General features: G+C 39.6%; 1 protein-coding gene across 1 annotated transcript; it reads left to right on the forward strand.

The window, feature by feature from the left end:
* The first annotated feature begins 5,209 nt into the window (after positions 1-5,209).
* LOC113337707 (zinc finger CCCH domain-containing protein 13-like) lies at positions 5,210-6,099 on the forward strand. Its single transcript, XM_026583310.1, has 2 exons — positions 5,210-5,475; positions 5,691-6,099. The coding sequence occupies exons 1-2, from the start codon at positions 5,210-5,212 to the stop codon at positions 6,097-6,099; spliced, it is 675 nt and encodes a 224-aa protein (XP_026439095.1).
* Positions 6,100-13,436: the final 7,337 nt, after the last annotated feature.

Below are 13,436 nucleotides of genomic sequence, written 5' to 3' on the forward strand. Positions count from 1 at the left end.
TTTTTTTTTTTTTTTTTTTTAGGTTTCGAAACTGGCTCTTGATGCCATGTTAAGAATTTTAGTATATTATTTCATATCATCAAAACTGATTACAAGCCTATATATTTGTGCGACCACCTCTTAGAGTCCTAATACAAATACATTCCATATCAGTCTCAGTTTCCTAAAATAAGTCTTTCCTAGACTTTCCTAATATAAGCACATTCCTTATCAGTCTCAAACTCTCCTAGTTTATGTTCTAAGAGACATGTACGTCTGAGACCTTCCATATCAGTCTCAGACTTACCTAATAGTTAGAACCCTCCTTGACTAACATTGTTTGTTCATGTAATGGTTTGGTTTGTTTCTCAACAAGTGCCTCGGATCCTATCTACATATGCAATCCGGTCACCGAGGAATATGTTTACCTTCCAGCAGCCAGCTGCAATAAAGCATATAGTATTAATCGTGGATTTGGTTACCGTAATTCGTTGGACAAGTATAAAGTTGTTCGGTTATTGAATAAAAGATATCAAGTATACACTTTGGGTAGTGGTCATGGATGGAGAGACATAAGAAACTATGATCAATTTTAATAGGGGAGAACGGGGTTTTTCATTGGCTAAACTCCAGGGAAACTGAAATTTTGGCTTTCGACTTAGCAGACGAGGAGTTCCGGTTGATACCATTACCACCACTTTCACCGAAAAGGATTGTCTCTAAATTTTATCTTAAGTTGGTTGGTGGATATTTGCGTATTGTTCATATTGATGTAGGAAACTATGATAAATTTATTCACATATGGCATTAGAGAAAAAGAACAAGTTTAGCAGCTATGAGACGAAAGCGCATGAGTTCATCGACTCCAGGAGTTGGAGTAAGAAATTTTGTTTCCCATGCACCAAGGATGTGGCGTATATGTCATTTGCAGTTACAAAGAGAAATCAAGTTCTATTGTCGGATGGTGAAAATGTCTTTTGTTATGACTGCTCGGAAATTACAATAAAGAAACTATGGGATGAAAGTCCGAAGAGGAGTATGCAACCAATTCCTCACATGAATAGCCTTGTTTCAATCGAAGCATATCGAGAAAAATTCAAGAGAAGAAGATAATTTTAACATATGCATACTCCCTTCATCCCTTCTTTTTTAATCTTTTGACATGAATATTATTTTGGTGATTATTGTTAAAGAGGTATATGGAATATCTTCGTACTACAACTATATAGTCTAGGTTTCGCAATTTACTATCTCATTGTATTTATCTCTTCTTTTTTGCTTAGTCTTGCGTATATATAGCTATATTCCTTTTTCTTCTGTATATATCTTTATCTCTTGTAATCTTCTAGGTAAATCCTATGTAATCAGATGCATATAAATATCAATGAATAAGAAACCCATAATCACAGTTATGAAGCACAAGAACACTGTCTCTTAGCTTCTTAGTTTCTTCATGGTATCTTCGTGCTAGGTTAAGATAACAGTCTCTTTCTCTATTCCCCTGCACATCAGCAGCACTTCTTCCTCACCCAAAAACACAGACAACAATAACAATGGGAGATGTGAGCGATCAAAACACGGATAACAGCAACAATGTCACAAGCCTTGTTGATGCTAATCCTCATCTTCATCCCCCAAGTCCATACTATGTTCACCCGGCAGACAACCCTACAACCATTCTATTTCAACCAGTTCTCACCAGTGAAAACTATGCCACTTGGGTCAGAGGATTTCGTAAGGCCTTGAGTGCAAAGGCCAAATTAGGTTACATTGATGGTACAATTGAAAAGCCGGAAGTGCCAGCAAATATTCCATATTAGCAGCGCTGTGACGATCTAGTTGGCAGTTGGGTTTGCAATTCCTGTGAACCTGAGATTGGTCGTAGTATCATGTCATTCGATACTGCACATGAGATGTGGATGGATTTGAAGAGTAAATTTGCTCAGTCGAATACAACAAAACTGTATACCATCAAGCAGTTGATTTCCAACCTGAAACAAGAGCATCAAATATTTGCTCAATACTACACTCAACTCAAGACTCGTTGGAATCAACTGGACTCATTTCGACCTCCCACACCATGTATTTGTCATGCTGGTAAGTCCTTCATTGAACAACATAATCAAGACTGTGCTATAGAATTTTTGCAGGGTCTTCAAGATCGCTTCTCTGCCTTGCGAAGTCAGCTTCTTGTCACTGAGCCGTTACCCTTTGCTACCAAACTATATAACCTTGTTCGTCAGGAAGAGCAGCAACAAGAAATTAATTCTTCTGTTGTGCCTCTCGTTGAGTCTGCAACACTGAATGTTACTCGATCTGACAACAGAACTCATCGGTCATTTCCAAACTTCAAGACTGTTAACAACAATCACAATGGAAACAAGCGTCCAAGGTCATATTGTGATCATTGCAATAAGCATGGGCATACTCGTCTCGTATGTTGGAAGCTTCATGGCTATCCAAACGATGCATCTACATCCAAAGTTGTTGATCCTCATGCTCTTGCGTCTGTTGCTGCTCCCATGCCGGTACCTGTTGCCCCTACAATCACAGCTGAACAATATGCTCAGCTTCACAATCTCCTGAACGCGACCAGTGGTGGCACTGTTGTTCCTCCATCGGCCAATTTTGCTGGTATGTCCTCATCTTCTCGATTGATTTCTTCCCCACATGTTTTCTCTTGTTCTACGCATATCTGGATTATCGATAGTGGTGCTACTCACCACATTTGTTCCTCTATATCATCTTTCACCACTTATCCAGTGGTCGATAAACCAATTGAGGTACAATTACCCAATGGATCCTTTACATCTGTGAGTCATGTTGGTAATGTTGATTTATCACCTACAATCAAATTACTTGATGTTCTTCATGTTCCCAGTTTTAAATTTAATCTTATCTCGGTTAGTCAGTTAATCAGCACAACCAAGTGTTGTATCAAATTTTTACATGAGTCTTGTATAATCCAGGACCTTCAAACGAGCGGGGAGATTGGATGGAGTAGGCGAATTGCAGGCCTCTATCATTTTAGCTTTCCCTTCTGTTTTTTATTTCACTGCAAATAACAAGCCAATGGATATATGTCATTGCCGTTTAGGCCATCCCAATGAGGATTGTTTTTGTTTCTTATCTCGCACTTTTGATTGTATTGTTTCCAAGAATACTCACTCTTCTATTGTCTTCCCTTTGGCTAAACAGACAAGATTATCATTTAATAAAAGTACGTCTTCATCTTCTTATGCTTTCCAGCTTTAGTTGATGATTACATACGGTGCACTTGGGTTTATCTCATGGTCGTCAAATTAGAAACACTAACGGTTCTATAGAATTTCTTTAACTTAGTGATCCGGAAGTATGGGAAAAAGATTTCTACCATATCTTCTGGAACCAACATTAAGATCATTCCCCGATATCCGAAAGTATATAATTATATTCCTTTTTTCTTCAATTATGCTTTTTTTTAAAGTATATTAGGATTCTACTAAACTTCGAACTAAATCGATCACTACTGTCATATCATTGATTTTTCACGATAACTATATCGAAATATTTTTTCACCATTAGTGTAATGAAATATTTTAAGTATTGTGAAATTCTTTACAGTGGGAAAGATGCATAAACTCAAGTTTGTAAAGGTTTGAACAGGACTCTGGTAATACTTTGATTCAAATACCTACAAGGTCAAGGAACCTTAACTGAGTTAATGCTACAAAATCTTCTGGTAATGCTTCCTCAAACGAGCAGTTTTTGACATAAAAATCGTCAAATTTGCAAGACCTGCAGCATACTTCTGTCAGGGCTTTGAATTTTTTCAGCCATTGACATCTAATGTCTGCAAATTTCAAAGGTTTATGATGAAACCAGGTAGTTCTTCATTAGGTGTGAAAGACATATCAAGAAATTTTAGATATTTCATACCAGTGACAGAGTTATAATGGTGGTTAAGCTCTTGCAGCTGAGATCCAATCTTTGTAAATTACATAGACTAGTGACAAAGTTAGGTAGTTCCGAAGAAGATAAGATATCAAGGAAACTGAAAACGTTGAAGTAAACAAAAAATAAAATGCCATAATATGTTGTGAAAGGCGCCCTAGGCGCTCTAAGCAAACGATTCGTGAAAGGCGCCCTAGCACTTAACACTGTTGGGGAGAAATATCGTACAGAGTTAATCCACAGCCTCGCCTTCACTAAGACAATCATTAGCACGAAGAGGAAGGAAACCTGGCAAGGACTAATCACGCGACAATGAAAAGATACACGAAGAGGATCCACGTGAATAGTACGAGGAGAAACCTATCGAGATATGTGGGAAGAAGAAACGCGAGAAGACAACGACATCTTCCCAGAGCCAGGCGAATGAGACAAACTAATATAAGGCCAGCACAGATATCTTGCATGTGATCATCAGTTGTCTTCTATTGATATATATTCCTATATAAGAATTCAAATAATGAAGAGAGAGGAAGGCTTCTAGAGAAGAATTCAGTCAACGAAGAGAATCAAGAAAACCTACAGAGAAAAGAGAGAAAGCCATTAAAGCTCACTTCAATCTTTAGGTCTTCCATTGTTAGATGTTCAATATCTTTGTAATCTTTATAAAGTTCCATAGAATCAATAAAAGTGCTTGAAGAAGATCATACTAGTGTCGAGTGGTGTATGATCTCATTAATTTCAAAGTTGATTCTAATGACTTAGGCTTTTTGTTATTATCATCTCATCGGGTGTAGCTATCGGATTTTCTGTAGTTACATTTTGGCGCTAGAAACAGGTAGGATTTATCCTCACATGCTAGTATCCAGTTAAGAGATCATTGTTTGCCTAAGTTTATTGTTATCTTCACCTCAAGAAAAAATTGTCACATTTCAAAGAAATCACCTCTTCAAAGAAAATCATCAGCCCCATGAAGTCCCAATAGAAACACCATTGTCTAGCTTGAAAAAATTCTAGCTAAAAAATCACAAAACTTTGATAAGAAAGCTCTCGCAAATTCTTCCCTTAAAGCCTCGACCAAATTTCCTCCGATAACCGGAAACTTTGTCCACTGGCACAACTGATCCACAAAATGGCGCGAGGAACTGCATGAAGAGCAGGGCACGTCATCGCTATACGAAGAAGCAATCGAGTGGCAAACAAGAGAAGAACCAAAGACGAAGCTGAAACTTCAGCTTCCGGAGAAAGACGAGGGTTGGAGCGACAGAATCACAATCACAGCTTATATTCCATCATAGAAATGGGATCGGAGAATGACGATACTGTCTCTCGAAACCCAACACAACCAAACGACAATGAAGGAAGAATTGTCTACGAAGAGGGCAGTAGGCACACAACAGATCTTGATACTATGGAAGATGAAGAACAGGCAACGCAAGGAAGAAGTGAGAATTCTGATGAAGAGGACAATCTAACTATCCAGCAACTGAGAGAACGCATTGCACGAGACCGACAAATCGAAAGAGAAATAAGACGAGAACTCGAGCGAAGCAGAGCAAGGGATGCGTAGTTGTTAGAAGAGAGAGCAAACTTGGCAAGACAAAACGCCTTGTTATCAGAAGAAAACAACCGACTGAATGAAGATATGCAGACACGAATCCACACTGGAGAAACAGAAGCTCAAGCGAGTAGAATTTCGTCGAGAAGGAGGAGACGCCGAAGCGAGGAAAGAGAAGTACAAAACAACCGTGCTGAGTACGAAAGAGAATTACGCGAAATAGAGAAGAAAGAGAAAATGCACGTGAATTGGAGAGAAGGTTGAAGAGACAAAGAGAAAGAAGGAGGAATCGGGGAAGAGGAGAAAACCCAGAGCATGAAGAACAGAGATATGATGGCAGCAGGGGAAGTAGCTCAGAACGCGAAAGGCAAAGAATTAGGAGAGAAACTAGTGTAGAGCGGGATACCAGTAGATCCTTAGAAAGAAGTATGATCGAACAAAGAGCACTAGAGGCGGTTATGCAAAGGGATATAGAGCAGACAAACACAAATCAAGCCATATTACAGCAATTGGAAAAGCTAAAGACATTGATAGAAAACAATGGTGGGCGAGGAGGAAAAATGAAGTTAGCCGAAGCCATAGAAGAAGCAGAAAGGTCTCCGTTCTCGCGCGAAATACACCCGTTCCTGTAAAGTATGTGGTACCAACATTTCCCAGCATCTTTGACAGAACTGGGAATGTTGTACAACATATGAATTCCTGCAACCTCACATTAATGCCATGGGCTCAGCATCAAGCGGTGTTATGCAAATATTTTCCAGCGAGTCTGACTCGCGAAGCGTCATTATGGTTCAAAAATTTAAGCTAATGCTCGGTAACTTCATTCGCACAACTGCAAAGGATGTTCTTAGGGAACTACAAACTAACAACCGGGCCAAGGCAGGAATTGAACACGCTTTTAGCCTGAAGAAGGCACATAAAGAGAGTCTACGAAGTCTGACCACGCGATGGAAAACCATGTGTAGCGAGTCAGCAGGTGAAGTATCAGAGCGACATTTGATCCTCAGCTTTCGTCAATGCTTTGTATCCTACAAACCTCCTATATGTAGAGATATTCTGGTTGAGAAACAAGATCGATATGCAAGAACTGAGAGAGTATCAAGAAGAATTCATAGCACTAGAGGAGAAACAGAGAGATGAATGACAATATGATGGTCATCACTGTTGCTAAGGGAGGAGTGCGACACTCCTACAGTGAATAGTGAATAGCGAATAATGGCCATGGATCATTAACAAGATTCTTGTGGATACGGGGAGTTTGGTTGATATATTGTTCTATCACGAATTCAGGACTATGGGATACAACGACTCTGACTTAATCCCCTCCACATGTCGTATCAAGGCCAAAGGGCGAGATTACCTTAGTCGTTCCCATGGGAACCCTAGAAACAGTGGGAACCTTCTGTATCGTGGATGTAAATTCGCCATATAACCCTATCATCGGGAGACCCTGGATACACGAGGTTATGGGGTAACGTCAACCTTCCATAGAGGGATTCGATTCCCAATGTCATCATGGATCGTAGAAATTGTGGGAGATTGCGTCAATGCGAAAAAGATGTAATGAAGCAGATATAAAACAATATGAAGGGACGGCGAAGTTAAAGAAAAGGCAGAGACGTAATGGAAAAGATGATAGACGAGCGGAGAGGCTAATGATCAATGTGATAAGAGTGGAAGGAGAAATTCAAGTGACGAAGAAAGAATGTCAGGGCAAAACCCTGAGGCAAAGGGTAGAAGCTCAATCCAAATCTGAAAAAACAAGTGTGAGGGAAAGGTTGATAAAGATAAAAAGCATATTGAAAAACAGGAGGTCTCGCAAAGTTGATCATTCAAAAAATCCACTCTCTGGGAAAGCGATAGAAGTTGGCAAGGCAACAGATCATGAGTACCATGAGGAGGCAGATTACTCATTACAAGGAATACTTATAAGTCCTCATGCAGAGGTCGAATTACTCAAGACTGGAAATGATACCCTATTCAACTTGAAAAGGGAGCAAGGTGAAAGTCCTAAAGAACTGGTATCAAGATGGAAGACACAGTGTAACAAAATCATGAGTCACACTGAGGACAGACACCAAACCAACATCGGAAACAAAGAAGAAATCAAGGAGCCACAGCGAGAGACTGAGACTGATATCGGATACCAGAAAAGCAACATTTGAAGACAAGAATGGTGAACCATATCCCACATAAGCCATCATCTAAAAATGGCGAAATGCTGTAACAAAGATAGTAGAACGTGCACTGACTCAAAGAAATCTTAAATGTGAAGCAAAGTTCTTTCTACGAGCAAGCAAATAAAGGTGAAACAACGTCCATGCGACAAAGCTACAAATTTTCTCGTAGGACCTCAATAGGGGCAGCAAGATACTATTATAAACCCTCTACCTAGGGAGGCTAGGACTACGATTGCGGCGTATCAACTTAGTTTGCATAAAACTATGCGAATGGAAGACTACACAGTATGTAACAGGAGATCCTTCAGCCTAACGCGCGTCGTAATTGGGGCATCCTAGAGAAGTCACTTATTGAGGCGCAATGCCTCTGCACCGGAGGCCACTGAGAACGAACCATTCAGCAAAAGTTTCTCCGGCAAGGGGTGGCGAAACGTGCCAATGAAGATAGTAGATGGCCTGGCATGGATTCCACACTCGGTCCAAAGAAACTCAACTTAGGTGTGTGATCCCGTGTCTAGTAGCCATATAGGCGAACAAGCACGAGGTCACGACAACACTGACTGTTGATACTGGAGGGGAGGACCCCAACTTCAATGGTTAGGGGTGACCTACTTGAAAGCACAATACGGGGGGAATATAAATGGATGGCACCCTCCGTTAAGAAGCTGACTGTGTCAAAGACAACAATGTATTAGGGCTTCTTACTCACTGGAGTACCTAATGCATGATATATTGTCATATATACAACTTGAGGAGGTCAAAATACTAATACATTTAAGGCAAGATCGATGGCCAATGACTTGCAAGACCACATGGAACTCATATTTCGTCGCCCAATATTGAAAACCCTATCCAAAACGACCATAAATCCTTTAAGTTCTTCATGTGGGGAAGAAAATAAGACCTTAACTAGGAGGCAAGTAAGACCTATAAGCTCGTGCAAATATGAGGAGCGCGAAAGGAGCGGAGGCGGGGAAAATTCACGATGAGGCATAAGGAAGGCACACTCTTCACGAGCTAAGTATCATCTAACCTATAACTTAAATTTTTTCCAACAGTCGCAGCATGTCAGAAAACCTTTTTCTCACACATATTGCGCGATTGGATGATCATGCGATAAGAGTACAATTTCCAAATCTAACCCCTTTTGTCACATAAAGTTATACACATAAAAACTCCCTTTTCAAAGTTGGAAAGCAGAGGCAAGTAGGAGAACACCAGAAGCTCTACATACTTCCCAACTCCGAAGGGAGATACCCAAACCATAGCATACATAGAAATTAGGAAATAATCAACCTTTATAAAAGAATATAGGAAAATAATGCAACCATTGATTACATATATATTACAACCATTGAATACATGTCTATTACTAAGAATAAAGTTCAGGAAAATGATACAATTACAGTGACACGCGACAGTAGGAGAAATACAAGAAACGCACGAGGAGAAATATAAAGAACACGCGACCAAAATTCCTTTTCGCAAATCATCACCACTACCACCAGCCATCAAATCTACCAGAGCAATTGGGATCAGTATCGCGTGCAACGGAAAATCAGACCCCTCCAAGAGAAACGGTAGATATCCCTTTCCGAAGAGCGATCCTTCCGACAGGCTCGGTGGATGATTCTTTCGGAATGGTGACTCGAGGATAAAATTGGGTACCATACAATCGAGAGGATAGCAGCGTGCTTAAAGAACAAAAACGCATTTACAAGAGGCTCCAATCACGATGAAAACAAGATATAGACCTGCAGGGAACACCAAAATGAGATACACAACCCCATGAGGAAAGAGAAATTACAGAGTATAAAGAACCAAGGCAAACGAAGACAAAGACTCACCGGGAAAGCAATACAGCAGCAACAGGAATGAGCACATCACAATCTATCATCAAAGACAAAATTTGTTTGTCTGGAACAACAAAATTCCACCAAAAATTTGTTTTTTCGTTTGGTGTGTTGTGCATGGGAAGCTGAACGCTAAAGATATGCTGTTGCATAAGGGAATGATTCTTGATAATGACTGCATTATCTGTGGAGATGCTGTAGAAACGGCAAGTCATCTTCTTCTTCACTGTAAAGTGTCACACAAGCTGTGGTTAAATTTAATTCCATCGGGTTTGTGCTGGATTTCTCCACAGTCTATGTATCATTTAGCTGTTGGTTGGCATCAGTTGTTCCAACATACAAATGAGGAGCGTTGGAATATGATTCCTGCCGCTATAGTTTGGGTTGTTTGGGGAGAAAGGAACGCGCGAACTTTTTACAATAAGCACATCTTCAAAACAGATTCTGATCTAATCATTGAAGCTAAATCACTGGTTTTTGCTTGGGCTATAGCTTTTGGGCATCATATCACTTCGGCTTTTATTTCCTAATTAGAATTCTGTTTTTTTTGTGCTACTCCTTGTAGCATTTTTTGTACTTTCTTTCTTTTAATAAAATCTCTTCCTTCCTATCAAAAAAATACCATCAAAGACATGAAGCTTGAAGATCACATTAAACCCCAAAGACAAACAAAGAGTAGAGGAAAGAAAAAGATGAAAAATGAAAAATATTTCTCCCTTCCACTAGTATTTATACATGAAAGGTAATAAAGACGCACCATCGGAAAGAAGGAAAATGACAACACGTGTAATAACTACGCGGAAATCACGGAGACACATTGAATAAAGAAGATTAACCAGAGATTCTCAAATTATTCCACTTGCGGAAGATTTATACGAGAAGAGGCAAAATATAGGGGCAAAATATCGCACAAAGCTAATCCACAACCTTGCCTCAACTAAGGCAATCATTAGCACAAAGAGGAAGGAAACATGGCGAGGAGTAATCCTGCGACAATGAAAAAGATATACGAAGAGGAGCCACGCGACTAGTACAAGGCGACACCTATCAAGATATGTGCGAAGAAGCAACGCGAGAAGACAACGACATCTTCCCATAGCCTGGCGAATGAGACAAACTGATATAAGATCAGCACAAATATTTTGCATGTGATCATCAGTTGTCTTCTATTGATGTATCTGCCTATATAAGGATTCAAATAATGAAGAAAAATTCAGTCAAGGAAATCAAGAACACCTAGAGAGAAAAGAGAGAAAGTCATTAAAGCTCACTTCAATCTTTAGGTCTTCCATTGTTAGATGTTCAATATCTTTGTAATCTTTATAAAGTTCCATACTAGTATCAAGTGGTGTATAATGTCATTAAAGTCAAAGTTGATTCCAATAACTTAGGCTTTTTGTTATTATCATTTCATCAGGTGTGGCTATCGGATTTTGGGTAGTTACAGTGGGTGGTCTTTTTAATTGGATTAATGCCCCTTGAACCAAAAGAAGTGCCAAGTTGTTTGCTCAATATATCTTTGGGACATTTTGACCTCTACATCGTGGATATGATCAATATCTAACACCTTTACAAATATAGAGCCAGATAGTTTCACCTTCTTACAGGTGCAATTGCAGAATGTTTGGCTAGGATAATTAGAGCCATATAACTGGTGGATAAGTGGCTGAGAATAGTCTTGTCCCCTTGTGATCAAACAAATTTTGTCCCTTCAGAATTCATTGCCGGCAACTAATTTGAATTTAAAGACCAACCTTTACAAAATATCTTGGATAAGAATATGCAATATGTGGAGTAAATGCAGTCTATGGACTGATAAGAGTTTCAAGGACGAAAATATATAGGGGGTCGTCTTCTATACGCGGGAATGAATTATTAAAAGAAAACTTCCACGAAGTTTCGACTATATATACAGCTATTGACCACGACTAGTAAGTATTCATTCACCAGAGATATCATAATCTAAATGTACATACCGCATCGCTTGCTGAACTCATAATACATTGCAACTTAATTTATTCTTAAACATCAGTTTTAAGTAATATAATTTCTGAAATTTTGGTCTCTAATTGACTTCTGAATATTCTACATACAAGTACATATCTTATAATGGCTATGGAAACAATTCTTGCTAATGGTGTATCACAAATCTTGAACAAGTTGGTTCCTGTTGTTGCTCAAGAAATTAGTCTAGCATGGGGTGTCAAAGATGAGTTAAAAAAGCTTCAAAGAACATTAGACATGATTCTTGCTGTCATAACCGATGCTGAAAGGAGACAAGAGGAGGAGGAAGCTGTGAGACTGTGGTTGAGATCGCTTAAAGACGTTGCTTTTGACGCTGATGATGTGATGGACGATTTCACCTACGAAACTCTGCGCCGGCGTGAAAGAGGGAACCACTTGAAGAATAAGTTACTCGATTTCGTTTGGTTTTCCAACAACCCACTTGGTTTTTCTTTCAAAATGGCTGGTAAAGTCAGAAATATTAACCGACGATTAAATGAAATTACTGAAAATATGAACAAGTTTCAGTTGCAATCTGCATCAGTTAATAATACTTCTATGGTTCATGGTGAGTAGTGGCCACCGGAGACGTCGGTAAACTGCATCCATATTAGGAGAGTTAGATTTATGGGCTCGAGACCCATCTTGACAGTCTCAGTTTGAGACCCAAGACCACAGTCTCAGTTCACAAGTTATCACCACTGTTATGGACAGTCCAATGATTCAACTGTTATGGACAGTCCAATGATTCAACTGTTATGGACAGTCCAATGATTCAACTGTTATGGACAGTCCATTGTAAGGTCGAACTCTAGGGTTGTATATCTTGTATAAGAGGCAGATTGAATGAATGAAGGATATACAAAACTATTTTGATATATGAGTTTTACAAAATCTAACATGGTATCAGAGCCAGAGTTGATTAACACGAATAAACCCTAGAACAGTAACCATGGCGGATGATACAGAATCATCTAAAAGAGGAAAAGAGGTAGAAAACAACATGCAAAATAAGAAACCAGAATATCATCTGGGATCCAGTGATGGACCAGGGATTATCATCACACCTATTGTATTAAAGGGAGCAAACTATGATAAATGGGCTAGAGCAGTGAGAAGATCATTGATAGCCAAACGAAAATTTGGTTTTGTTGATGGAACCATCAAAGAACCAACAGAACCTGAGGAGTTAGAGGAGTGGATTGCAGTGCATTCGATGCTGGTCTCTTGGATCAGCAATACATTGGAGACAAATATTAGATCAACGTTGGGGGATTATGATGATGCGAGCATGTTATGGATGCACTTGAAGAGGAGATTTTGTGTTGTAAGTGTAACTCGGATCTGCCAGTTGAAAGCTGCCTTAAGTGAATGCAAACAGAAGAAAACTGAGGAGGTTGCAGTGTACTATGGGAGATTGAACAAGATATGGGATGAGATGGTGACGTACATGAAGATACCAAAGTGTAGCTGTGGCCAGTGCACGTGTAACATTGCCACACAGGTTAGTACGTTGAGAGAAGAAGATTTCTTACACTATTTTTTGATTGGTTTGGATACCATGTATAGCTCCCTGCGTGAACAATTACTGGAAAGAGAACCACTGCCATCTATAGACGTGTCTTATCAAGCTGTGGTTAATTCGGAACGTCTAAAATTGGGGGAAGGAGTTGTGTCGTCTCAGACACAGGAAAATATTATGGCGTTCAAGGTTCAGTCAGATCAGCGTCCATATAATAATATGTATGATCCTAACAAATTTTGCAAGCAATGTAGCCAAGAAGGGCACTCAAAGGAAGGGTGTTTTCAGCTGATTGGATACCCGGAATGGTGGGGTGACAGACAAAGAGGTGGAAGAGGATATGGTCGAGGAGGCCGAACTGGTGGTAGAGCTGGTGGTAGAGGACGTGCTGGTGCCGGTTTTGTGAACAG

Source organism: Papaver somniferum, unplaced genomic scaffold (genome assembly GCF_003573695.1).
Source record: "Papaver somniferum cultivar HN1 unplaced genomic scaffold, ASM357369v1 unplaced-scaffold_1744, whole genome shotgun sequence".
Lineage (NCBI taxonomy): Eukaryota > Viridiplantae > Streptophyta > Magnoliopsida > Ranunculales > Papaveraceae > Papaver > Papaver somniferum.

Coding starts and splice junctions, on each gene's coding strand:
- LOC113337707 (XM_026583310.1), top strand. CDS start 5,210: ATGGGATCGGAGAATGACGATACTGTCTCTCGAAACCCAACACAACCA. Junction 5,476..5,690: donor CGAAGCAGAGCAAGGGATGC/GTAGTTGTTAGA, acceptor TACGCGAAATAG/AGAAGAAAGAGAAAATGCAC.